We start from the raw sequence: 24,166 nt of genomic DNA on the forward strand, positions 1-24,166 counted from the left end.
AGGGGCAGGGACAGAGCAGCCATCCTTCTGCACTGCCTGGCTGGGAGCCCCGGGCCCGTTTGAATTATCAGGCCCCAGGGCAACTGTCCCTTTCCCCGCACCCCCACCCCTATCAGTGGGCCTGGAATGTCCACACGGCAATTAAAGATCCCTAAGCTTGAACCAGCTAACACGGGCCAGCTGTGGGTTTTTAATTGCAGTGTAGGCATACCTACAGATTCTGCAGTTCCCACTGGCTACAGTTCCACTTGTGGGTTAGATGTCCTGGTGATAAAGGTGTCTACGCCTAGTTTATGTCTCCAGCAGCACTGTATCCGTTGGGTATTAGGTGTCTGAAATATCCTAGTGTAAATCAGACTTTGTAGAAGGCGTCAGCACCTAGCAGCAGCAGGAATATAGGACCTGACCTAAAGCTGACTGAAATCAGTGGGAATTCCCATTCCCATGAACATCAGTGGATTCTGGATCTGTCCCATCCAGAATGAAGGCCTCATTCTTCAGGATTAGGGTAAGGGTAAAATGTGCCTTTCCTTCGCAGCAGTCTACTACTTCAATTGCTTCAAGAGAGTGATTCCAGAGATTACTTTGGTCCTGTCTAATCGTGGGGTTCAGTGTGGTTATAACCCAATGTATTGAATTTTGGGACACACGCATCACAAAGCTGCATCACAAAGCTACATGTCCAGGATATTAGTTATTACAGCATGTAAAAAGGTACCATTTTATTATAGCCATGAAAGAAAACGACTTGCATAATTACATGTGTAAAAAACTGCAGCAGGTTCCCGATGACATGTTCATTACAGCAAGAATGTGGTGAGCACAGTGTCTCGTCCCTGAAAGATGAGTCATAAGTGGCGTACTTAAGAAAAGTAGTTGATTAAGATGAATGTTCATAGCAATTTTTTCTCTAACACAGGTCTAGAATGTGGCATGTATCCATAGCCCTGAGTAGGAGGCAATGCAGACCTGCTTTGCTCCAGAGGTGTATTCTTTAATATTTGCTTAAAATTGGCAGTTTTCACATATATTCGGTCCATTTAAAGTCACTGGCTAGAATCCTTGCAGAAAGCCGATATAAAAGGGACACCAACAAAGCTGTAGTGAATTCAGTTTATTGTGTGACTTAAGTGATAATCATAGCAGGTTTATTTCAAGAATTCTTCTGGTTCTAACAAATATATAGATGGCATGGAGGGTGCGTGGCAGAAAGGAAGAACATATGAAACATAAGGAAAAAGAAATACTATTAAACATTTAAAAACGTAATTAGAAATCCGTGCAACCCACTTTTCCTGTTATTGCTCCTTTAGGCTACGTCTACACTGGCATGATTTTCCGAAAATGCTTTTAACGGAAAAGTTTTCCGTTAAAACTATTTTTGGAAAATTGCGTCTTGATTGGCAGGACACTTTTCCGCAAAAGCACTTTTTGCGGAAAAGCGTCCGTGGCCAATCTAGACGCACATTTCCACAAAAAAGCCCCGATCGCCATTTTCGCGATCGGGGCTTTTTTGCGGAAAACAGTACTGTGCTGTTTACACTGGCCCTCTTGCGCAAATAATTTGCGCAAGAGGGCTTTTGCCCGAACGGGAGCAGCACAGTATTTCCGCAAGAACACTGACGATCTTACATGAGATCGTCAGTGTTCTTGCGGAAATTCAAACGGCCAATGTAGACAGCTGGCAAGTTTTTCCGCAAAATCAGATGATTTTGCGGAAAAACTTGCCAGTCTAGACACAGCCTTACAGTATAGGGCTGTGGTGTCCAACATGCTAGCCACTAGCCACATGTGGCTATTTGGCCAGTTGAGTGTGGCTAGTTCACTATAGCAGTAGTGGCTACTCCTTCAGGGCTGGTTGGATACTACGAATATTGAGAGTTGATCAGAGACACCATGATTTTTGTTTTCTGTTGGTCTTACTCATTCTCACGTTTACCAGCTTAGCCCTGAATACAGCGTCATACTGGTAGGAATACTGGCAATACCCAAAAGATGACATGATCATCCTTTAAGACTGCGAGGGGAGCTTAGAACTTAAAAAGTGACAACTGAGATGGAACTCCCCAGATCTGTGAAGCTCTGCACCATCATCTCTGAACTTCAGTTAATCCCGGCTCATTTGTAAAGGTTGATATTACTGCAGAGAGGTGAGGGGGTCGCACATGTGCAGAACAGAACAAAGAGACTAATGCTCTTGGCCTGTAGCTTATTGATTTTTGCTAATGATGTTTCATCTGGACTTGTCTTTCCAATGTATGTAACATCTATAGTTTAAGCATACTTGCATGAAATTCAGGTAGTCGAAAGCAGGGAGGCCAATGTTGTTTTTTTTAAAGGGAAAACATGTCTACAGTGTTAATGTGACCTCCATTTGGATGTGCCCATATTTAACCTCAGAACTGGGCCCCATAAATTGTGTCACTACATTCATGAAATCTGCATAGAACTACTTTGGCGCTCTCAAGCAGAATAGGAATGAACAAAGGTTATATACAAACTGTACGATGTAAGTGCTAACCCCAACACAAGTAGGGTGAGCAAGATTATTAACATACAACACAAAACACCTTTCACGATTTGTATTGTACTATGGGTCAAATTCTTCCCTACTATAACTCTGTTGGTTTAGGTGAGGAACCCCAATAGCAAATAAGCTGTACTTCCTGTCCATATGTCATTCGCCTAACTTACATTTTCATAGAAAAATTACTATACAGTCTTTGAAAGATGTTCTCTAGTAAGTGAATTATTACTGCTGGTGTGGTCAAAGAAAACAACTGTTTTATGATGAAAACTCAAATGCAGCATTACTGATTACCTAAGAATACCTAAGACAGGGCTACTCAACACATGGCCTGTGGGTTTCAGTTTGGGATTACGCGGGTGGGAGTTAAAACAAAATAGTAGTCTTTTGTTGATATGCATTTTAGTAGTTAAATTCCTGGACTGTAATTGCTCATTAAAAGTGCTGTCAAATGGGTGGAAATTGGGTAAATATTGCATTTTATTAATATCAACAGAACTGACTTAAATGGGGCCTGCGTGTTGTGTAGTCTTGCGTTAATCTTTGTATTCATGCCTGTCAGTGTGAAAGAAGCTATTTGCATATATTTGCATTTATATTTGCATGTATCTGCAACCACACTTAAGTTGCAGCCCTTGGCATGTGCTGTGAGTATCACTGTGGCCCTTAGGGCTTCCAAAGTTGAGTAGCCCTGACCTAAGAAATACTTTTGCAGACCATCTTTCCCTCTTTGTTATCTCTCTCCATCTAGCCTCTGCTATGATCTCTGATGCCTAAGTGTTAACATATACTAGATGTAGAAGTAAAAGAGCCCCGATCATAGAAGAAACATCAGCTCTTTGGAGTGACAGATCTGAAAGAGTCCTATGAATTCATGTTATTTACATTAGTATACACTGTAAGCATATTCCACACTGGCAGTAGCGTTAAGTGCCTGATTCAAAGGCCACTGCAGTCACTGGGTATTCTGTAAACTCTTGGGGCAAAGCCCATGTCTCTTTGGTCTGTAAAAGGCTGAACACATCATCAGGTCTCAGGAAATAACAAATAATGATAACATTTTCGAAGCTAGAGGAATACAGCCATCCCATTTATTGACATGGTTTTAAGGAACATACCGTGGGGCAATTTTTATGCTCATGTATATGACAACTGTGCAATGTTTCATTGAGAATGTGTGCTCTCTCAGATGATAGCTCTCTGTCTGAAATAGCATGAACAGATAACATTTCACACTGAGGGGCTGGGCAGAGTACAGTACTGGGCAGAGTACAGTAGTGAAATGTTACTGTGTCGATGCCCTTGTTTCAAAATGTAAGAGCAGTGAAAATGTTATATGGCTGTTTTCATATCTATGCCTATATTATACATGCTATTAAACATTTAAAATGTTAATTAGGAATCCAGGCATTCCACCTCTCCTGTAACTGCTCCTTTACCATATAGAGAACTGGTCAGATGATACACCATGATTTTTGTTTTCCATTGGTTTCACTCATTCTCAGGTTTACCAGCTTGGCCTGTACGCAGCATTATACTGGTAGGAATACTGGCAATCCTCAACAGATGACATGAGCATCCTTCAAGATTGTGAGTGGAGTTTAGAACAGGGTTAATGGTGGCTTTTCCTTAAACCTACTGGTTATAATACTAATATATGCTCCTTTTGTAAGTTACACTACAAGCAGCTCTATCTTACTATATGTGTGTGGGAGAGAGGTGTGTAAATCAGGGCAGATTTGGCCAATGCCTTTTAAGAGTGGACTGACATTGTTCTGCCCAGCTCCCTGTACATTTTCAGAGAAATATGCTCTGCTTTTCAGAACCATTAAGGCACATGAGCTTTGCACTCCTTTATCTGCAAGAACAGAATATCACTGGCTCATTTCCCATTTTTTTATTAATTTCAGACCACTGAAGAAAAACACTTCAAAAGGGAGATCAAGTGGGTGTTGCTATGAAAACAGAAGGTTTCTCGGTAAATACGTTTGTGCTTCATGAAGAAGCAAGGGAGCCTTAAAATGTTTCCAGTGGATTTTTCTGAGATAAATTCTACAATTTTCTAATCAGAATGGGATGCATAATCAAACCCTTTTACCGCAACTAAATTCCTTATGATAGCATGAGCCATAGACCTTGTTATGGCTACTAATAAGACAATAAAGATTCTAGAAGGGCAATGGATCTAAGCCTACTTAGTGTGGACTATTATGTTAAGAAAACATAAGGGAGGTGAGGATTTGATTCCATCTCCACAAAAACAATATAAAATGCTGCCTTTGGCAAGTAAATCTTTGACAATGGAAAAGGTAGAATCTTTAGCAGGGCAACAAAACTTCCTCCATTTGAATTGCTACCCCCTTCCCTTTACGTTGTGAGTTCACTCCCAAGGCCACCCCTCAGCCATACCCACCCCTTAGATCTCCTTGCATCCAGGCATTGCCTTTTGCTTCCATTTGCCTACTTCTAGCATGTCTGCCCTGCAATTGAAAACTCATGGCTGGCTCCTACAAGCTGATGTGGGCTCATGGATCTGAGGTCCTCTTCTATCTTTTGATTTCTGTCATCTCTCATAACAATGTCATTCTATACTAAGGATGTTAAATATCGATTAATTTACTAGCTGAGTAGTCAATGGAATTTCCATCGACTACTCGACTAGTCGATAGGCATTTCCGCATTCCTCCTTTGAAATGTACAAGGGCCCCCAATAGGGCACCAGTACATTTCAAAGGAGGAATGAGGAACTCCTCATGCAGCCTGGAGCCAGCGGGAAGTCCCGCTGACTCTGGGCTGCACGCGGGCATGCCCACTTTGAAATGTACAAGAGACCCCAGTGGGTGCTCTTGTGCATTTCAAAGTGGAAGCTCCCGCTGACCCCAAGCTTCATGCTGCACTGCCTCTTTGAAATGCCACTTGAAGTCTGGATTCCACATGGAGTTTCCCCAGAACCTGGGGTCAGCTGGGGACTTCCCAGGTAATCCTGGGCTCTGCACAGTTTGAAATGCTGCCCTGGAACTCAGGATCTGCTGCGGAATCCCCAGCTGACCCCGGGCTCCATGCGGCTGCCACTTTGAAATGCCGTGGCAGCACTTCAAAGGGACGGCACTGCACAGCTGAGCTGGGAATCAGCTCTGCAGCACTGCCCCTTTGAAATGCTGCCTTGGCATTTCAAAGCAGCAGCACCGCATGGAGCTCAGTATGGGATCTGTGCAGTGCTGCTGCTTTGAAGTAACCCCTTTTCCTCACCCTTCGCTGCCTCTATCTGATAGAGACAGCAAGTGTGGGGGAGGGGAGAATCGACTGGTCAACTAGTCCTTAACATCCTTACTCTATACCATGGCTCTGGACTCTCCTGCAGTCCACTACTCGGTGCCTATCAAGTGAGATGCTTCCTGTCCTGCTCTGTCTAGGTGCTCTAAATCAGGGTTGCCCTCCCACTTCATTCTCTCCAGAAATCCCAAATTCAGAATAATTCAATTTGGAATCTCTAGATTTCCTGTCTCTCCAGAAACAGAAAGTTGCCACTTGGGTTTGTTGTATAAGAGTGAATCTGTCAGATGCAAGAATGAGGGCAAAGATCAGGAAATTGTCCAATTCACACTGTGCAGATTGTACATACACTATGCTCTTAGCACTCAGGTTTGTTTAATTGAAAAAAATGGCTCTGAGCTTCATAGCATGTTCTTTACAGGCTGTATAAGTAGGAACACTCCCACACAGAAACCTGCTGTTGCCCCAGTGCTGTATCCATATTCATTAAGGTATAATGAATCTATTAATTGAATATGTAAGTTCAGTTAATTAGATATAAGACTTATTCCTTTAGTTTAAAGGGTAATAATAAAAAATTTAAACTGGCAAACCAGATCGAGCATTTAGAGATGATAAATGTGAACTGGAAAGTGCAATATTCCAATATGAATTAGTTAATTGCATCCGTTCATTAGGTGATATACATTAGCAGAAAGGTCAGTCCATTTGAAGCTTGATGTGTTTTTCAAATAGTAAATTCAAAAAAAGCAAATTGAAGAGAAGTTCAAAGTAGGCAGGTAGGTTTTATATCTCACTCAGCGTAGAGTATGTGGAGTCAAGAGCACATGGGACATAACCACATCGTTGTTAGCACACACTTTACAGAGCAGTGACCCAAGATATTTTCCATCATCACCCTCCCTGTCTTAGTTTTAGTGATGCTCTGGTGACAACAGTTTATGTGGCTCTTCCTCTGCTAGACAGACAGAGGTCACCCACACAGATGGCTATGGTCTCTAAGGGTATGTCTGCACTACCACCCTAGTTCGAACTAGGGTGGTAATGTAGGCAACCGGAGTTGCAAATGAAGCCCGGGATTTGAATTTCCCAGGCTTCATTTGCATCTCGCCGGGCGCCGCCATTTTTAAATGTCCGCTAGTGCGGACTTCGTGCCGTGCGGCTACACGCGGCACGGATTAGGTAGTTCAGACTAGGCTTCCTATTCCGAACTACCATTACTCTTCGTGAAATTCAAATCCCAGGCTTCATTTGCAACTCCGGTTGCCTACATTACCACCCTAGTTCGAACTAGGGTGGTAGTGTAGACATACCCTAACAGATCACAAGAGACCTTCCAATTTTGAGGCTACTCCTCTTGTGCCTTTCATATCAAGCAATGCTGGCCTCCATCTGAACAATCTACTGGTACATCTGTGCTGAGAACATTATGTTTAAACCATCGACTTAAAAAGATAAAACCAAACTTTGCAACTGACCTCTCTTTCTAATATGGGCCAAATCAAAACCACAGACTCCAAATCCTCTAGGCTCGTTCTGCTTGCACCAATCTATGGGTTTGTAGGTAACTGAATAATTTGTGGCTGGACTAAAATACTTTAGCTTTTGGATCAGATTAACGGCAACAGCTAGGAATAGATCTGTGCACCATGAAATGGACACTATCACAAGTTTGAAAGCTGATCCACTGATCTCATTTCATTTACAAGTAAAGATTATATCAGATCTAGTTTTCTTTACTGGGGCCTGGTCTACACTAGGATCTTAGTCTGAAATTAGCCCCCCAAAGTCTACTGTCTAAGCGATGAGTCCACATTGCCAAGCCCTTTATTCCGGAATAAGGGGCCATGGAATTTGAACTCTGTAATCCTGCTTTTCACAAGGAGTAATGCTATTCCTGAACTTGTAAGTCCCAAATAACATTAGTGTAGACACTGGTGCCACTAATTCGAATTAATTGACCTCCAGGAAGCCTCCCACAGCTCCCCAGAATGCTTCCTAGGGCTCCGAGTCCAAGGCAGGCTCCGTTAATGTAGACGTGCTACCTTGGACTACATTTGATTCTTTCCCATAGTGAGGACATGGAACTTTGAATTTGTAAAATTGGGTGCTCAGAAGTCAAACTTAGTAAATTCAAAATAATTGCCTAATGTCGACATGGCATGGTAGTTTCTGGATTTCCAAAGGCCAGGAATCATTGCTGATGACTGACATCACCATCTACTTTGGATTCTATATTAAAACCATTAGTGTAAAAAGTAAATCAAAATACAAGTTTGTTTTTGTAGCATTTGTAAAACTTAAAACAGTTCCAAAAATCCTCATTAAGTAAGTAGGACTATAGATGCATCATATTCATAAAGTGGATCCCATTTGGTACGTAAAATCTTTCTATAGTGAATTAATATTTCTTTATAAAATCCCTGAAATAAGTTTGGGTGCTGTTTTACACAAACTGCGTCAAGCAGGAGCCTTTAGAAATCTTATTTAGGAGAGAATTAGGACTGTACTTTTATCTGGAGTAAGTACTGAGATCATTCTGCATGCAACTCAAGGAAGATAATTCTTAAAATATTTCAAACAGTAAACCTCTCTCAAATCATCAGTTCTGGAGACATTTAAAGAAGTGATTCAATTAAGCTGGTGGGGAGTGCTGGGGGAAGGGAAGAAAGTGCAGTGCTATAATGTGTGATTTATTTTTGCAGATAAATTGCAATACCAGTTTCTGTTGAAGAGCATTTGCTGCCATCATGACCAGTAATGAAAATACCAGGCAATTACTACAAGACACTTGAGGCTGAAGCATTGACTATATAAAGTTCAAGTTTTAAAGTGGAAATTTGATCGGAAAAGTGACTTAGGGAAATGGCTTCTTGGTCTTATTTATTTTCCAGTTCCTATTCCAAAGCATATTTGATCCGTTTGCCAAATTAATTTTTTTTAACTGCCAAAATTGTAACCTGAAACAGATCAGCCTATATCTTGTTTACTGTGCAAGTCCATCAGCACCAAGCATTACCTACAAATAGCAGTCTGGTATTAGATTTTTCCTGGCAATTTGGTTGATGAATTTGTTCTGTTTTTATGCACTTATGTTGAATCTGTGCAAAGATTAAAAAGAAAACAATATTATTCCAGAAAACAAAGTGCAGCATTACAAAACATTGTTTTCATAGTGCTTTTCTGTAGCTTTGGGGTGATTCAGTTTGTATAGAGTTAAATGGTGAGGGAGCAGGTGAGAAATATGAAGAGATGAGATATTTTCAGATAAGATTTGAAAGGAGAGAGAGAGTCAATGAGGCAGGGGGATACAGAAAGGCTCCTTCAAGATGGCCAGAGATGCAGAGGAAAATGCTCTCTCTTACAATGGTAACGTTACATGGAGTCCAGAGATGCTGGCACTAGATGAGTGGAGGAAGTCCATAAAACACACTTGTATCAATCTATGGGAGTCTTTGAAAACGGGAAGATCTATTTTCAATTTGATCCTGAAATGAATGGGGATTTAGTAGTGTTCTTTGTAATGGTTTTTATAAAGAAATAGACAATGTAAAATACAAAAAGGTAAATGCTTTACCTCTTGTATGTGTTTCCAAATACCAAGCAGAGTTGTTTGAGTAGCAGAGTGATATGATCAGACTCCTATGTGTGTGTGTGAGAAGTGATGATAAACAGTCTAGAGCTGCTAGGGAAGTCTAGGAGAAGATGTTGGGAATTGAAATAGTCCAGGATCAAGCAGATGAAGGCATAAACAAGAATCTCAAGAGCCAGGGAGTACCTATAAATGTCAGCGGTAGTTCAGTATTTATGTATTCCTTGTTATCATCTAATGATAGTAGAATACTATTACACATCAGTTTATTTATGTATACTTTGTGAGCTGTAGCTGAACAAAAGCTAAGATGATGCAGGAGCTCAAATGGATAATGATATTAATGAAACTCCTGTCAGAATTATTCCCAACTACAAATCCAACTCGTTGGACATGATTTAGTAGGCTTGGTTAGTTATTCTATGTCTGAGAGAGATCTCATGACATACTAACTATGGTTAGCACGAGAACATATATGAGACTCTGCTACCTTTCTGCCCCCTGATCTTGAAGACAACCTGGGGCACATTTGGCCCCTTTGGGGCTGCTTTGCCAGACCAGGAGCTTTGTAGCATGGATTACTTTATCCATACCGCCTCCTACCCCTAACATTCCCTGGGAGTAGGGGAGTAGGTTATGAAGAGCTGCTATGCTGGCAATATACTACCCTGGATTTCTTTATATGAATGATCATCAGAGGCCCCGTAAGGGAAGCATTTCAATTGCTTTCTGGACCATTGATTCTCCATACACCTTTCTAATAGTTAACACTTGCTGACTGTAATTTGCACTTGTGTTGATTCTGGTGCAGCACAAGTCTAATACTTAATCCTTGAAGTGAGTCCATTACAAAGAAATAGCCAAACCTGGAAGGTGCTGAGTGGGAATGCAATAAGTAAGGGCGAGATGCATGTAAATACTTACACACACAAACCCCAGACATAGGTGTCCAAGTCCTTGTTTTAGATACCCAGTTTTGGCTCCACTGTGATCCACCAAACTCCTGCACCTACACTCACGCTGCACCTCAGTTTTTCAGAGTAAAAGTTCCTTAGGGGCCTATATTTCTGTCTCTGGACATACACACTGCTACATGTCTATAGGCATCCTGATACCTGTCTCCCATATAACCCCCAGAGTGATCAATGAACTAGGGGCAGACAGGCTTTTGGCCCTGTAAATCACATGTGAGGCCTACTTAGGTCGAGTAGATGTGCTCAGAGGGTGACAACTAGATTGGATTCCTTTCAAAATCTGGTTGGTGGTGCCTGTGCCCACCTTATAATTTTTCACCTGCTGGTCAGAGTGCTCATCTGGGATGTGAGAGACCCAGGTTCAATCCCTCCTGCCTGTCAGGAAGAAAATAATTGAACAGGGTCTTCCAGCTCTAGGCAAGTGCTCTCACCATTGAAGTATGGGATATTCAGATGTAGGGGACCTTCAATATCTCATGCTAAAGCTGTTCCACTGTGGGTAAATAATGATAGAGTGGTTGGACCAAGGGGACTGGACCCAGGGTCTCCCACCTCCAAGCGGGTACTCAGGCCTACTGATGGGCAGGGAGTGGGGGTGGGGGGAGAAGGAGTTAATTGCCTTGGGGCCTGGCAATATTTAAGGGCCCATGGCAGTGAGGATACCTGGAGCCCTGGGCCCTCTAAATTGCCACTGAAGTGCCATGGTGTGTGCTCTGAGCATCGTTAAGGGTTCGGGAGGAGGACCGGCATGGTGTGCTCTAGGCGGCACTGAGGGCTGGCAGCCCTGTCTCAATCCCTTCCACCTGAGGACCTGCCCCTTCTGGGAGTACAGAGTCATCCCCCTCCTCTGCCCAGGGACCTGTTGTGTCTGTTGGTTCCCCACGGGGTACCCTAACGCCTAGGCTGCAAAGTCATTCTAATCCCCTTGCTCTCGTGCAATGACTATATATTTATCCACAGTGGAAAAGTCCTTGGGCCAGAGGGAGGCAGAATGAGGAACTGAAGCTAGATTTCCCCCATCCCAGGGGAGTGCTCTAACCACACCACTAAAACTTACATGGTGGGCACCATCACCTCCTCCTGTTTCTTGTGGAGTGAGGCAGGTGCCTAAGTCATTCCTCTAAGAAACATCTGTCTGACTCCAGGTGGTGAGTTCCTTTCTGTGGATCACTAAACATGGATAGGCACCTCCCCACAGCCTTGACTGAAAGAGGGGTAGGCTTAGCATGCTTGCTTTTGTTGCTCTCATTCTTCTGTGCCTCCTGCTTTGTATGGGAAGCCTAGGAGTGTTGTTCCTGTATGCCCAGTATGGAAATCCCTAAATCCCTCCATGAATGCCACCCTAAGACATTAGGCAAGAAGAGTCCCAACTTGCTAATGTAAAGGATGTTAGTGAAGTTTACATGCCACAGCACTGCCCCTGTGCTTTTTGTTACTATCAAACATCTTTAGTTTGGAGGTTTGGTAGATGGTGTTAATATAAGTGATGCCACTTATTTGACTATAAACAGCATAATTTGAAGTGGTGGTATTAAGGTTTGGAAATGAAATCAAATATTTTTATAAATGTTACCTACCTTTTAGATTCACCTGAGCAGAACCGATAATAAAGAAAAATTATAATAGTAGGCCCTGTTCTACTCTAGGGAATAATTTCAAAATAACTTCTCTTACTTCAAAATAACAAGTGGAGCATCCACAGTACCAAGTCCGCTATATCGAAATAATAGGCTGGTTATTCCAAAATAATAACTCCTGCTTTCCATGAGGTATAGCACTTATTTCAAAATAGTTATTTTGAAATAGCGGTAGTGTGGATGCTCCACTGTTGCTATTTTGAAATAACTACTCCTCAGAGTCATTCAAAGTAATTACTCCCCAGTGCTTCCTGGGGCTCAAAGTCGAGATAGTGCATCCACATTAAGGGAGCCTGCCTCAGACTAATTTCAGGGCTTCCCCATAATATGGACATGCTATTTTGAAATAGTTATTTCGGGGGTTATTATTTTGAAATAAGTTATTTCAAAATAATTTCCTAGTGTAGACATGCCCTTGCAGAATTAATTTCAGAGGGGTAGTTGTGTCAGTCTGTAACTTTCAAAACATCAGGTAGTCCTGTGGTACCTTAGGGTACGTTTAAATTACATGCCTCTGCATGTAAAATAGGCTACCCGACATAGTCAGTGAAGCGGGGATTTAAATATCCCCGTCTTCATTAAAATGAAAATGGCCACCGCGCTGTGCCGGCTCAGCTGATCGTTGGCACAGCGCGCAAGTCAAGACGTGGATCGATCGACAAGGGAAGCTTTTGTCAACTGCTTTCTTATGCCTCGTGAAACGAGGTTTGCAGGAGCGGTCGACAATGTCTTCCCTTGTCAACCGACCCGCATCTTGACTTGCGTGCAGTACCGATGATCAGCTGAGCCAGCACAGTGCGGAGGCCATTTTTATTTTAATGAAGCCGGGGATATTTAAATTCCCACTTCATTGACTATGTCGGGTAGCCTATTTTACATGCCTCTGTCGGCAGAGGCATGTAATCTAGACGTACCCTTAGAGACTAATATATATATATTTATATAGTATCAGGAGCTTTCATGGGCAAAACCCACTTTTTCTGAGGTGATGATCTTGAGTGGAGAAAAAAAGGGGGACGGTCAGAATAAAAAGGGAGAGGAAAGAAAAAAATTACCTGTCAACTGTAGTCCCAGTTGGTAATGAGGCTAATTGAGTGGGTTGAAAGTATCCCATACTTAGCTTTTGATGTCAACAGGTATTGAATGTAAGAAAAGCTGGTTTTATATGTTAACCAGTTTAAGTCTTTGTTCGGGCCAAGAGAGATGGTGTCAAATTTGCATATGAAAGTCAATTTTGCACTCTTTCTGTAGTTGGCTTGTGAAATTCCTTTGTAGAAGAATGGCTACTTTTAAGTCTATTAATGAGTGCCCAGGCAGGTTAAAATGTTCTCCCCCTCGTTTCTGTTTTACTATTTCTAATATCTGTTTTGTGTCCATTAATCCTTTGTCGTAGAGACTGGCCAGTTTGGCCAATATACATTGCTGGCACTTGAATGAATGTGTTATTGGCTAGCTACTAACATAAATCCTTCACCTGAAAATAAGGGAGACAACTATACAGGTTTTTCTCCATTTTGCCGGTGACTATTTTCTTTACAAAGCATGGAAGGACAGTAATATCTTTGTCATTATAACATGACACAGAGCAAATTTACTTCTAGATTAAGTGATTTGAAGTTGCTGTCTAAATAGAAGGAAAATTGGTTTGCACTAACACCCATTCACATGCAAGAAAGTAAAATAGACTGATACAATTATCAACTTACTTAACTCTCCTACCCCCCATAGAAAAAAAATAGTTGCAAGATTCCAGTAAAATTGTCATTTTTATCCATATGTGGGCTTTTTAGGATTGTGAAACTCCTTGCATTCAAGAACAAATGGTGTCTTCTTCCTTTTTCCATGCAATGTAATTTTTATTAGAAGTCTTTGTTGTTTTCACATGAGAAACAAAGCAAGTTTAGTTCTGTATTCAATTTACTTATTTATTGTGGTAGTACCCAAAATAGGGTGGGTAGAGAAACCAAGGAAGATAGAATCCCAGCCTGGACAGATAACACTCGAGAAGAAATGTTTGTATTAACTGACCGGGAGCTGAATCTATGACCTTTGGTATGATAATTAAGCATGCACAGTGTTCAGATTGCAACTTTGTTCTTGTGTCCAGTGTAGCATTTTGAAGTCTAGACCTTCCTGTTACTCCCAATTGGCAAAGCTGCCATTCACTCCAGTGAGAACACAATCACACTTGGTTTTAGGCTCAAATAATTTCCATTGCACGTATGAGGCAATAAACCACTGTAGACCCTAGCTGGCAAGAAGAGTGAATACAGATTTGCCTCCTCTTGTCTTGGGAGCCCTATTCAGCTCTCTGTTCATGGGCAGTGGGCTCCACAGGAGGTGCCAATCATCACCCTCTCAAATCCTTTGGGGGAATCCACATAAAAAATATTGCTAGTATTCAGCCTTGCAGCTCACTGAGTGGCTGGTCTCTGGGACATGTGAGATAGTAAGGGGAGCCTCTAGAAACAAGGGGCACGGGATCTGTACTGCCAAGCAGCTGGAGGAAACTGGGCAACTTCAATTAGGGTACGTCTACACTTGCACCCTCTTTCGAGAGGGGGATGCAAATAAAGACATTTGAAATTGCAAATGAAGCCAGGATTTAAATATCCCGTGCTTCATTTGCGTATTCGAGTTATGGTGCTATTTTGAAATAACAAACGCTGTTAAGATGCGGTTATTTTGATAGAAAACCCTTTTCTTGAAATAACTGGAAACCTCACAGCATCTGTTATTTCAAACTAGCGCTATTTTGAAATAGCACCATAATGTGAATATGCAAATGAAGCACAGGATATTTAAATCCCGGCTTCATTTGCAATTTCAAATGTCTTCATTTGCATCCCTCTCTCAAAAGAGGGTGCAAGTATCAACATACCCTTAGGCTATGTCTACATTGGCGGCTTCTTGTGCAAGAACATCTTGCGCAAGGGTTCTTGTGCAAGACGTCTTGCGCAAGAAAATGTCCACACTGCCATGTGCGTGCAGTGCTTTTGTGCAAGAGTTCCCATGGCAGTGTGGACACTCTCCTGCACAAGAAAGCTCTGATGGCCATTTTAGCCATAGGGCTTTCTTGCTCAAGAAATCCCTGCCCAGCGTCCACACTGCCCTCTTGCGCAAGAGCTCATGCGCAACAGGGCTTACACCTGATAAAAAAGAGCGTAACTCTTGCGCAAGGAGCCCTCTCTTACCACGCAGTACTGTAAATTTCCTTGTGCAAGAGCGGGTGGGCAGTGTGGACGCTCTGCAGATTCTTGCACAAGAATGGCTGTACTTGTACAAGAAGCCATGAGAGTAGACATAGCCCCAGTGTGTAGTGGAATGAAATCTTCTGACTCAATCTCTAGCAGCCTGTATTGCTTAAGAATGAAAAAGCCACATAGGTGCCATCTCTCAAATTTTTGACAATAACCCCTTACATACAAACCCTTGTGAGGATGAGGGGAGATTCCCTCATTTGATTCATTTTAAGGCAGTTGATAAATATATATCACTGATATGCTAACACGCTGGCTCTGTGTTTTCAGTGTGGCATTATAAATTGCACTGCTTAATTTTTGAAATCTCACTCACAGCTTGACAGTCCTGCCTACCCATAAAACCAGAAAATTATGACATCATCTTCACTGGCCGGGGGAAGAAAGAAAGAAGTTATACAAATATTTGTACCTTCCTTTTTCACTACTGAAAACCACTACTGTGTATGAACTCACAGATCAGCACTGTTGCCTATACACCACTTATGTCCCAAGTTAGTCCTCATGTGACTTAAATGCTTAACTCTTGCTAGCCCTTTGCAGAGGAGTGAAGTTCACCTTCTATCCTTACACACACCCTTCAACACTCTATATTTGTACTGTCCATGAACTGTGGCCATGTTTGTAAAACACAGAGGAGCAAGAATTTGTGGACTTCGCAAAAGGGTCCATGTAACAAAACCAGAATTACCCCAGATTCTCTTGTTTATCCTTAAATAACTCAACAAAAAGAATAACCTGCTGTTTTCCTGGTTGCTTTGATTTCTATTATTTGTCTTCAAGACTGACTGAATTCACAGACTAAAACTGTTCTGCTGGGGGGGGGGGGGGGGAAGGGAGGGGAGAAGCTGACTATGGATATGAGCTACATGGCCCAGCAGAGGGCAGCAGGCTAACAGAAGATGCTGCTGCATATAACCAGGTATCTGCTGCCACCCTTTCTTTGGGGGATATTTGGTTTACATTCATCACTGTCACACCCTGAGACACAGCCTCTTTGATGTAAGTTGCTGCAAAAAGCTAAGCGATTCTGAGAAAACTGGGACATGCTGAGAATAAAGCTGAGAGCGGTATAGAAGGGGCAAAAACACCAGGATGTGTTTTTAAAACTCTGATTCCCAAATTGCAGCAGCCTATGAGACCAATGCAAGAAGAGGCAGTGTCCCTCTGCAGAAATATATGATGGGAAAGTGGAGATTTGTTTGGTTAGATCCCTTGAAGGGCAGAAAAGAACAAAGTTGGGCTGTGCAAGCAAACCCCCAGGGTGTGTTATGCTGGGCAAGGGGAGCAGATCCCCATCCAGAAACTTCTAAAGAAACTTTGGGAGTGTGTCCTGTTGCTATCCATGTTGGTCCCAGGATGTTAGAGGGACAAGATGGGTGAGGTAACATGTTGGTCCAATTCCTGTTGGCAACAGACAAAAGTTTCCCAGCTTCCACAGAAGGAGCTGTGTGTAAGCTCTAAGCTTATCTCTCTCCCCAATAGGACTTGGATTTATAAAGCCCATTAGCTCACCCACCTTGGCTCTTCCATTGGGAGTGGAAGTGCTACCCAACTTTGCTAAGGGCAGGACTAGGGGGGAGGGGGAGATGGCTGTGTCCTAGCAAAGAGGCAGGACTAGCCAGCATCTACTCTGGTATCAAATTCCCCTGTATTTTCCTAATGTGGAAACATAATCTGTGTCGGTGTGTGTATTTGCTGTGCTCCTGGTATACTTTTGTGTCCGTGTATATAAAAACAGTGTATGAATCTCGGTATGCACTGTGTATGTGTGCGTATGTCTCTGGGTCTGTGTGTATCTCTGTGCATGAGAAAGCTGTCTGTTGAGACATATCTGTGTATATGCGCGTGTGGAGCTCTGAGTGTATCTGTCCTAATCTCTCAGTGGGAGTGGGGAGAGAGAGGCTGTCTTTCGGGGTGTAATGTGGATGTATATCCGCGTGGGACTCTCTGTCGGGCTATATCTGGGTGTGTATCCGGGTGGATGTGGGTGTATATCTGTGTGGATCTGTCCGGGTGTATCTGTCCGTGTATCTGTAGGGGCGGCTGTCTGGGTGTAGCTGTCCGTGTCTCCCTGTGGGGGCGGGCTGTCCGTCGGGGTGTAGCTGTCCGTGTATCTCTGTGGGGGCGGGCTGTCTGTCGGTGTGTATCTGTCCGTGTATCAGTAGGGACGGGCTGTCTGTCGGGTTGTAGCTGTCCGTGTCTCTCTGTGGGGGCGGGCTGTCTGTCGGTGTGTATCTGTCCGTGTATCAGTAGGGACGGGCTGTCTGTCGGGGTGTAGCTGTCCGTGTAGCTGTAGGGATGGGCTGTCTGTCGGGGTGTAGCTGTCTGTGTCTCTCTGTGGGGGCGGGCTGTCTGTTGGTGTGTATCTGTCTGTGTATCAGTAGGGACGGGCTGTCTGTCGGGGTGTATCTGTCCGTGTATCTGTAGGGACGGGTGTGTAGCTGTCCGTGTATCAGTAGGGACGGGCTGTCTGTCGGGGTGTAGCTGTCCGTGTATCTGTAGGGACGGGCTGTCTGTCGGGGTGTAGCTGTCCGTGTATCTGTAGGGACGGGCTGTCTGTCGGGGTGTAGCTGTCCGTGTATCTGTAGGGATGGGCTGTCTGTCGGGGTGTAACTGTCCGTGTATCTGTAGGGTCGGGCTGTCTGTCGGGGTGTAGCTGTCCGTGTATCAGTAGGGACGGGCTGTCTGTCGGGGTGTTGCTGTCCGTGTATCTGTAGGGACGGGCTGTCTGTCGGGGTGTAGCTGTCCTTGTATCTGTAGGGACGGGCTGTCTGTCGGGGTGTAGCTGTCCATGTATCTGTAGGGACGGGCTGTCTGTCGGGGTGTAGCTGTCCTTGTATCTGTAGGGACGGGCTGTCTGTCGGGGTGTAGCTGTCCGTGTATCTGTAGGGACGGGCTGTCTGTCGGGGTGTAGCTGTCCGTGTCTGTGGGGGCGGGCTGTCTGTCGGGGTGTCTCCCTGTATGTGATTAAATCTTTAGCTCCCGCTGCCTGCCTGCAGCTCTGTCTCTCCGGGTGTGTCCGTGTGTCTGTCTCGCTCTCCCGGCCCTGCCCCGGCGGAGGACGTGCAGGGACCCGCCGCCCGCGCTGTGGCTGGGACTTTGCTGTGGGCGCGGGGCTGCGACTGTCCCGCGGAGCTGTCCCGGGCGGGGAGGGGGGGTGCTCTGAGCCGAGCCTGTCCCGGGGAGCCGAGCGGCTCCAGCGCGCCTCCAAGCGCCGTCTGCGCGCCCCGCTGGGGGACGCTCGGGAATGGCCTCCCCGCGCCCCGAGACTTGCGAGCTGCCGGCCGGGGGGCGCTGCCTGGCTCCGGCCGCGGCCGCCAGAGGAGACCTGTGGGGCGCCGAGCGAGCGCCTGCGGGCCGGGCGGAGGCTGAGCGGCCGCTGCAGCCAGAGCGCGCTGCCCTTCCATCCTCCTAGGTAGGATGGACCTGCCCCCCTGCCGCCGCCCGCGCGGCCAATGAGAAGAGACCCGGCTTGACACCTGCCTATATACAGAGGACGGGAGCAAAATCTTCAGCGCTGATCTGTGCAAGGGGGGGGCGGGGGGAGAAAAAAAAGAAAAGTGCATGTGTGTGTGTGTGTGTGGGGGGGGGGAGCCCAGGTCAGATAAAGGGAGAACGTTTGTACTATAAAACCCCCCAAGACTATGACTTCCAGTAAAATTGAGATGCCAGGAGAGGTGAAGGCAGACCCTGCCGCTCTGATGGCATCTCTGCATCTGCTGCCTTCTCCCACTCTCAACCTTGAAATCAAATACACCAAGGTAAGTTGTGTTCATTTCTTCTGGCAGGGAGCTCACGGCTGTCCCTCCAGAAGAGGGATTTTGCTTTAAATCGGTTCCAATCTGCCCTAACCGTCTTCAGTGCCGAGATAAAAAACTGCCTTGAAACACTAATAAAGGAAATGGATTGTTGTAGCCCTGTAACCCATCTGGGAAGCCAAAGGATAATAGAAAAGCAAATGAGATTTGCTGAGGTTGGCTGTACCATTTATGTGCTTCTTTAAATATTTTCCACAAAACTGATCAGTTTTATTTTTAGTATAGTAGTCAGTGTTTCCCTTATACATTTCAGACACTCCTGATGGAAATCAAAGAAAGTATTGTACATACTTCTCAATCAGAAAACAAAAATGTTTTCTTTCTTGAAATGGACCATGTACCCTTGGGACTTTTTTTTACAGTTCCTGGAGGGCTCTTAATCCTACCAGGTTGTTACAGCCTTGAAACAGGTCTCTTGACTAACTTCCTTAATATCTGAGTACGCCCTTGAAATGACATTGTTTAGAGGACAAATTATCTTTAACATGTAAGACATATAGTGTCATATAATATTTTCATTAAGTACGGTTACGAATTATCCAGCTGGATTACTGTAAATACATACTTAGGATTTTTATATTACATTATAGAATTGAATGGTTTCCAGAAGCTAAAACAGGCTTTTAGATCAGTTGCTTGTAAAGGCAAGTTCAGTTTTTAAATTTGTTTTTATGTATTGAATCTTTATACCTTTAGAATCTTGAACTGAAGCATGTTTTCATTTATGCTGGAGAAATATCAAATGTACATTGTATAAACAGATTGCAATGGTTAAGACTTTATTTCTAATTACCGAGTAATTTAATAGGAATAGAAAATACCTTGACATTAGAAAAAGGTGATAACATTTTCCACTAGAAATGCACCTTCAGGTGTCTTAGCGCTTATAAGAAACTCATGTTAGCCAATCCATTGTAATATTTTCTTTCCAATTATCTTTTTAAAAGCTTTTTGTTTTTCTTTTTTTAAAGCTAGTAACAAAATTAATCTATTCTCTAATTTTTTAGTTATTCCTTATTTTAAAAGACTGATTGAGCAGAATATCAACTACTTTAGACTTCATATTTTTTAATGAAAATTAGATATACAAATTAAGAGGGCATATATTTGCTTACTTATAATTATCCAGATGGTAATTTAAATGATTTAAAAAGTAAGTGGGTGTTTGAGGGTGGCTGATGTGTCATTGTAAGGATGATGCTACAGAGCAAATATTTTTCATGAATGTTATTTACTGGTTAAAATTACTACTTCATGTATCATAAAATGGGTGTCAGGTACTGTGAGTATTCTTTGTACACGTCAATTTGTGTAGTAATTGTGTGTTCCTTTCTCAACTTTAGGCAACTTTGAAATTGGTTTAAAATCTTTCTGAAGTATAATGCAAAGTTGTGAGTGGCCATGTGCCTCTTTTTTGTTAGAAACTATTATAAAGGAACATTACTCTAATAATCTAGAATGAAAATGCCCATATTCTCAGAAGTATGTGAGATGTGACAGATTCTAGTCTAATGGTTGACATAAGAGTTCATTTTTCAGTATTAAAGCAACAACAAAAATGTTTTACAAGAATTTGAAATATCAGGTAACTTGTGATTGCCCTTGAAGAAAGAAGTTTGGTATAGAACAGGTATCTTTAGTATTTTATTTGGCATGTCTTCAGTATCTGTTTTTCTGTCTGTGTCTTTCTCTCTTTCTCCTCCCCCTTTCTTTTCTTTCTCTCTCTGCAGGAAAGACAAGTGATTTATAGATAATTGGAGTCTTCAGTTTGGAGTCTTGTCTTGGGCAGGACTTTTATCCTGGATCCACTTTCCCACCTATTACAAAGAAAAACAATCAGAAATGAAATAATGGATAGAAACTTGATTCTTTCATTTCGGGGAGGGTTCACTCCATGTCTTAAGTGACAAACAACTTCCATAAACAATAAATAATGTTAGACTAAAGCACTTTACAAAAAAAGCTTGTAAAATCCAGACATCTGTAAGCATTTCCAGCAGCCTCTCCTCTTGCTTGTTAGCTGAGACCTTTAAACGCACAAATAGTGCTCAGAGTTCTTGAACTCCTTACAACAATTCTCTCTGAATGTGAAGTCTTGGCCATTTGGGAGCTAGTTCTTTACATAAAATAAAGAATGGTAATGCAGAGAAATTAAAGTTCCTTGGAAAAAAAATTTTTTTTTTGCTAGTTAAGGATTGCATTTCTGCTGTGTTTTAAATTCTAAATTTGAAAAAAAAATGCTTAAGAAATTTTAAGTGAAGTCTAAAAGCTATTAGACTTCCAGAGAGCCTTAAGTTATATTCATTATAGATTTCTAAAATGTGCATTAAATATTACTTTTTACCCAGGAATCTTTAAAATAGTAGCATGTATATTATTTTCCTAAGAAAATACCACACTACTAAGACCCATTAAGTGACATACATAAAATAAACATCGGTCGTGTTTGAAGTTGGGTGCAGTTGGTCAACCACCAAATATCATAAAATTGTTTCTTCAAATCACTAAATGCTGGATAAAGTGAAATGAATCAAGAGAGAATGTTTGGGTTCTATTACATATACTTCTGTTCCATGATTTGGAACATGTACTATACATTTCTTCATTGATCATGAAAAAAAATTGCAGTTACTGTCAATTTCCTAATGCATAAATACAGTTTTCTTTTAATATTTGTTGTCGTTTACACTGAACTCCACCCTCAGAAGGGAATATAGTCTTCTTTTTAAAAATTAGTCATAGAAATATGTTCCCCTAGATTGGGCACTATAGGAAATAACTAATTTCATATATAAATAATAGGAAAATGTTGGAAGAGAAACAACAGTCAGATTCTATCCAAACTTAAACAAGATTAATGTCCACATTTGATTTAGCGTTAAATATCTCCCCGTCTGGTGACACTCACTGGAACTGCTGTGTGCAAGACACTCAAGATTTCCATTATAATTATTCATTTCTAAGCCTCATATAAATAAGTTGGTATTACTAGACAGGAGGATCTTCCCCTCTTACAGGTATGTCTATACTACAGAGGGTTTTGTTTGTTTTTTTTGAAAAAACAGCCATTTAAAAAAAAAAACCCTTCAATTATGTCCACAATGCAATTGCATTCTTTCAAAGGAAAATTGAAAGAACAGCCTTTTTTCTGACATTGGTAAACCTCTTTCTATGAGGAAAAAGCCTTTTTCCAAGAGCTCTTTTGGAAAAAGGCGTGTGTGGATGGGAAAGAAGGAGTTCTTTCGCAAGAATAGGAAAGAGGAAAAAGCATAGGTGCTGTGGGGGTCATTCCGCCCATAGTAATCAGAGCTTACGTGTGAGATAGAGTCCATTCAGTGTGGATGCTATCTGTCGAAAAAGCAGATTGCTTTTTCGATGCACTTTTGCAGTGTGGATGCTCTCTTTTGGAAGAAGTTTTTTTGGAAGATCTCTTCCAGAAAAGCTTCTTCCAAAAGAAGCCTGCAGTCAAGACATAGCTACATGGAAGTAAAGTCATTCTATGGTTTTGTTTTTCATCCTTCCTCGCTCCCCTGCTCCAAAGCTGTGATGATCTCTCTCTCAATCCAGAGATCCATATATATGGAGAGGGTGGTGAGCAGGGAATGCCAAGCTCCCTCACCCTGGCAACAAGCAATCAATGCAATAGTGCCATCTCCACGCTGGGAACTCCTCCAAAATGGCATTTTGGAGGAGCATCAGATGTTGAGGGAAGCCACAGCAGTGAATCCACACAGTCTAGGCATTCTTAGCATGTAGTGGAACTCCAGAGATCTGTGTACATCTGTGGGGACGCTGGGCTCCACAGTCTGAACCTCCTTATAATCTGATCTGTTCTTTTATCTTGGTATTTATATGGCATCTCTGACACTATACTATCTGAGCAACTCTCCAGTGTTTAAAAATAGACATGGAATTATTCCAGTGGGACTATTCCCCTTGCAGAGGTTTTGTTTACTATGTCCACCTTGGTGTTGGTGGTGGTGGGGTTCTGCAGGAATTCCTGATCTCTTGTTATTATCAACCATTTTTATAGACAGGACTTCTGATTTTTGTATTTAAGCACCAATAAAATATCCCAATCTTGGTAAAAAATGTGTTGATTCAATAAACACTGAAAAAAATACCAGAAATGGTTACTCAATTTGAGTTGACTTCACCCCTTTCCCAGAAAAGTTTGTTATTATATGGGCAATATTGCTGCTCTCTGGTTTATATCTACATGGAACAGTAATAGGGACTATCGGGATGTGCTTTTTAAATTGTACTATTGTATTGCACATTAATTGGTCTGTGTGGTCCCTGCTGGTGTGTACTAAAGGTTCACACCTGCATTGTAACATAAATAGAACCTCAGAGTTATGAACACCAGAGTTATGAACTGAGCAGTTAACCACCCATCTCATTTGGAACTGGAAGTATGCAACCAGCCAGCAGCAGAGACAATAAAAAAGGCAAATAAAGTAAAGTGCTGTGTTAAATGTAAACTGTGAAAATGGCAGGGGAGGGATTAAAAAAAGATTTGAACAGAAAATGGTTACTCTGCTTGTTTCATTTGAATTAAAATGGTTAAAAGCAGATTTTATCTTCTGCATGATAAAGTTTCAAAACTCTATTAATTATAGATGAATCCTAGAATCCTAGAACTGGAAGGGACCTCAAGAGGTCATCAAGTCCAGTCCCCTGTCCTCACAACAGGACCAAACACTGTTTAGATAATCCCTGATAGATGTCTATCCAATCTGCTCTTAAATATCTCCAGTGATGGAGATTCCACATTTTAAGTCAGATGAGGGACGGGAAGATGGTTTATTTAGAATAACATTAAGTCAATGTTCAGTTGTAAACTTTTGAAAGAACAACCTTAACATTTTGTTTGCAGTTGCAAACATTTCAGAATTACGAACAACATCCATTCCTGAGGTGTTCGTAACTCTGAGGTTCTTCTATAGTTCTGTTTGAAACAGTGATATGTTAAAGCTCAGTAGGGAACAAATGCACTGAATGCTAAACTAAGGGTTCAATAACAAAGATAATGCCTAAAGCAACATGTAAGTCATTTTTATATCTGTAATACAAATTAAA

The 24,166-nt window shown here is 42.3% G+C and overlaps 1 protein-coding gene across 2 annotated transcripts in view; it reads left to right on the forward strand.

Moving 5' to 3' along the window:
* ALDH1A2 (aldehyde dehydrogenase 1 family member A2) overlaps positions 1-24,166 on the forward strand; it is a 102,916-nt gene that overhangs the window by 1,225 nt on the left and 77,525 nt on the right. Inside the window, exon 1 of one of the 2 annotated variants that reach the window (XM_006112467.4) lies at positions 18,798-19,027. The exons of the other annotated variant lie outside the window; for it this stretch is intronic. Within the exon in view, the coding sequence (XP_006112529.1) occupies positions 18,911-19,027 (117 nt within the window). The 5' untranslated portion in view covers positions 18,798-18,910. Of the gene's footprint in view, positions 1-18,797; positions 19,028-24,166 lie in introns of those variants that run through there. 2 annotated transcript variants of the gene reach the window in all.

The sequence above is a fragment of the Pelodiscus sinensis genome, chromosome 14 (assembly GCF_052426305.1).
Source record: "Pelodiscus sinensis isolate ZL-2025 chromosome 14, ASM5242630v1, whole genome shotgun sequence".
NCBI lineage: Eukaryota > Metazoa > Chordata > Testudines > Trionychidae > Pelodiscus > Pelodiscus sinensis.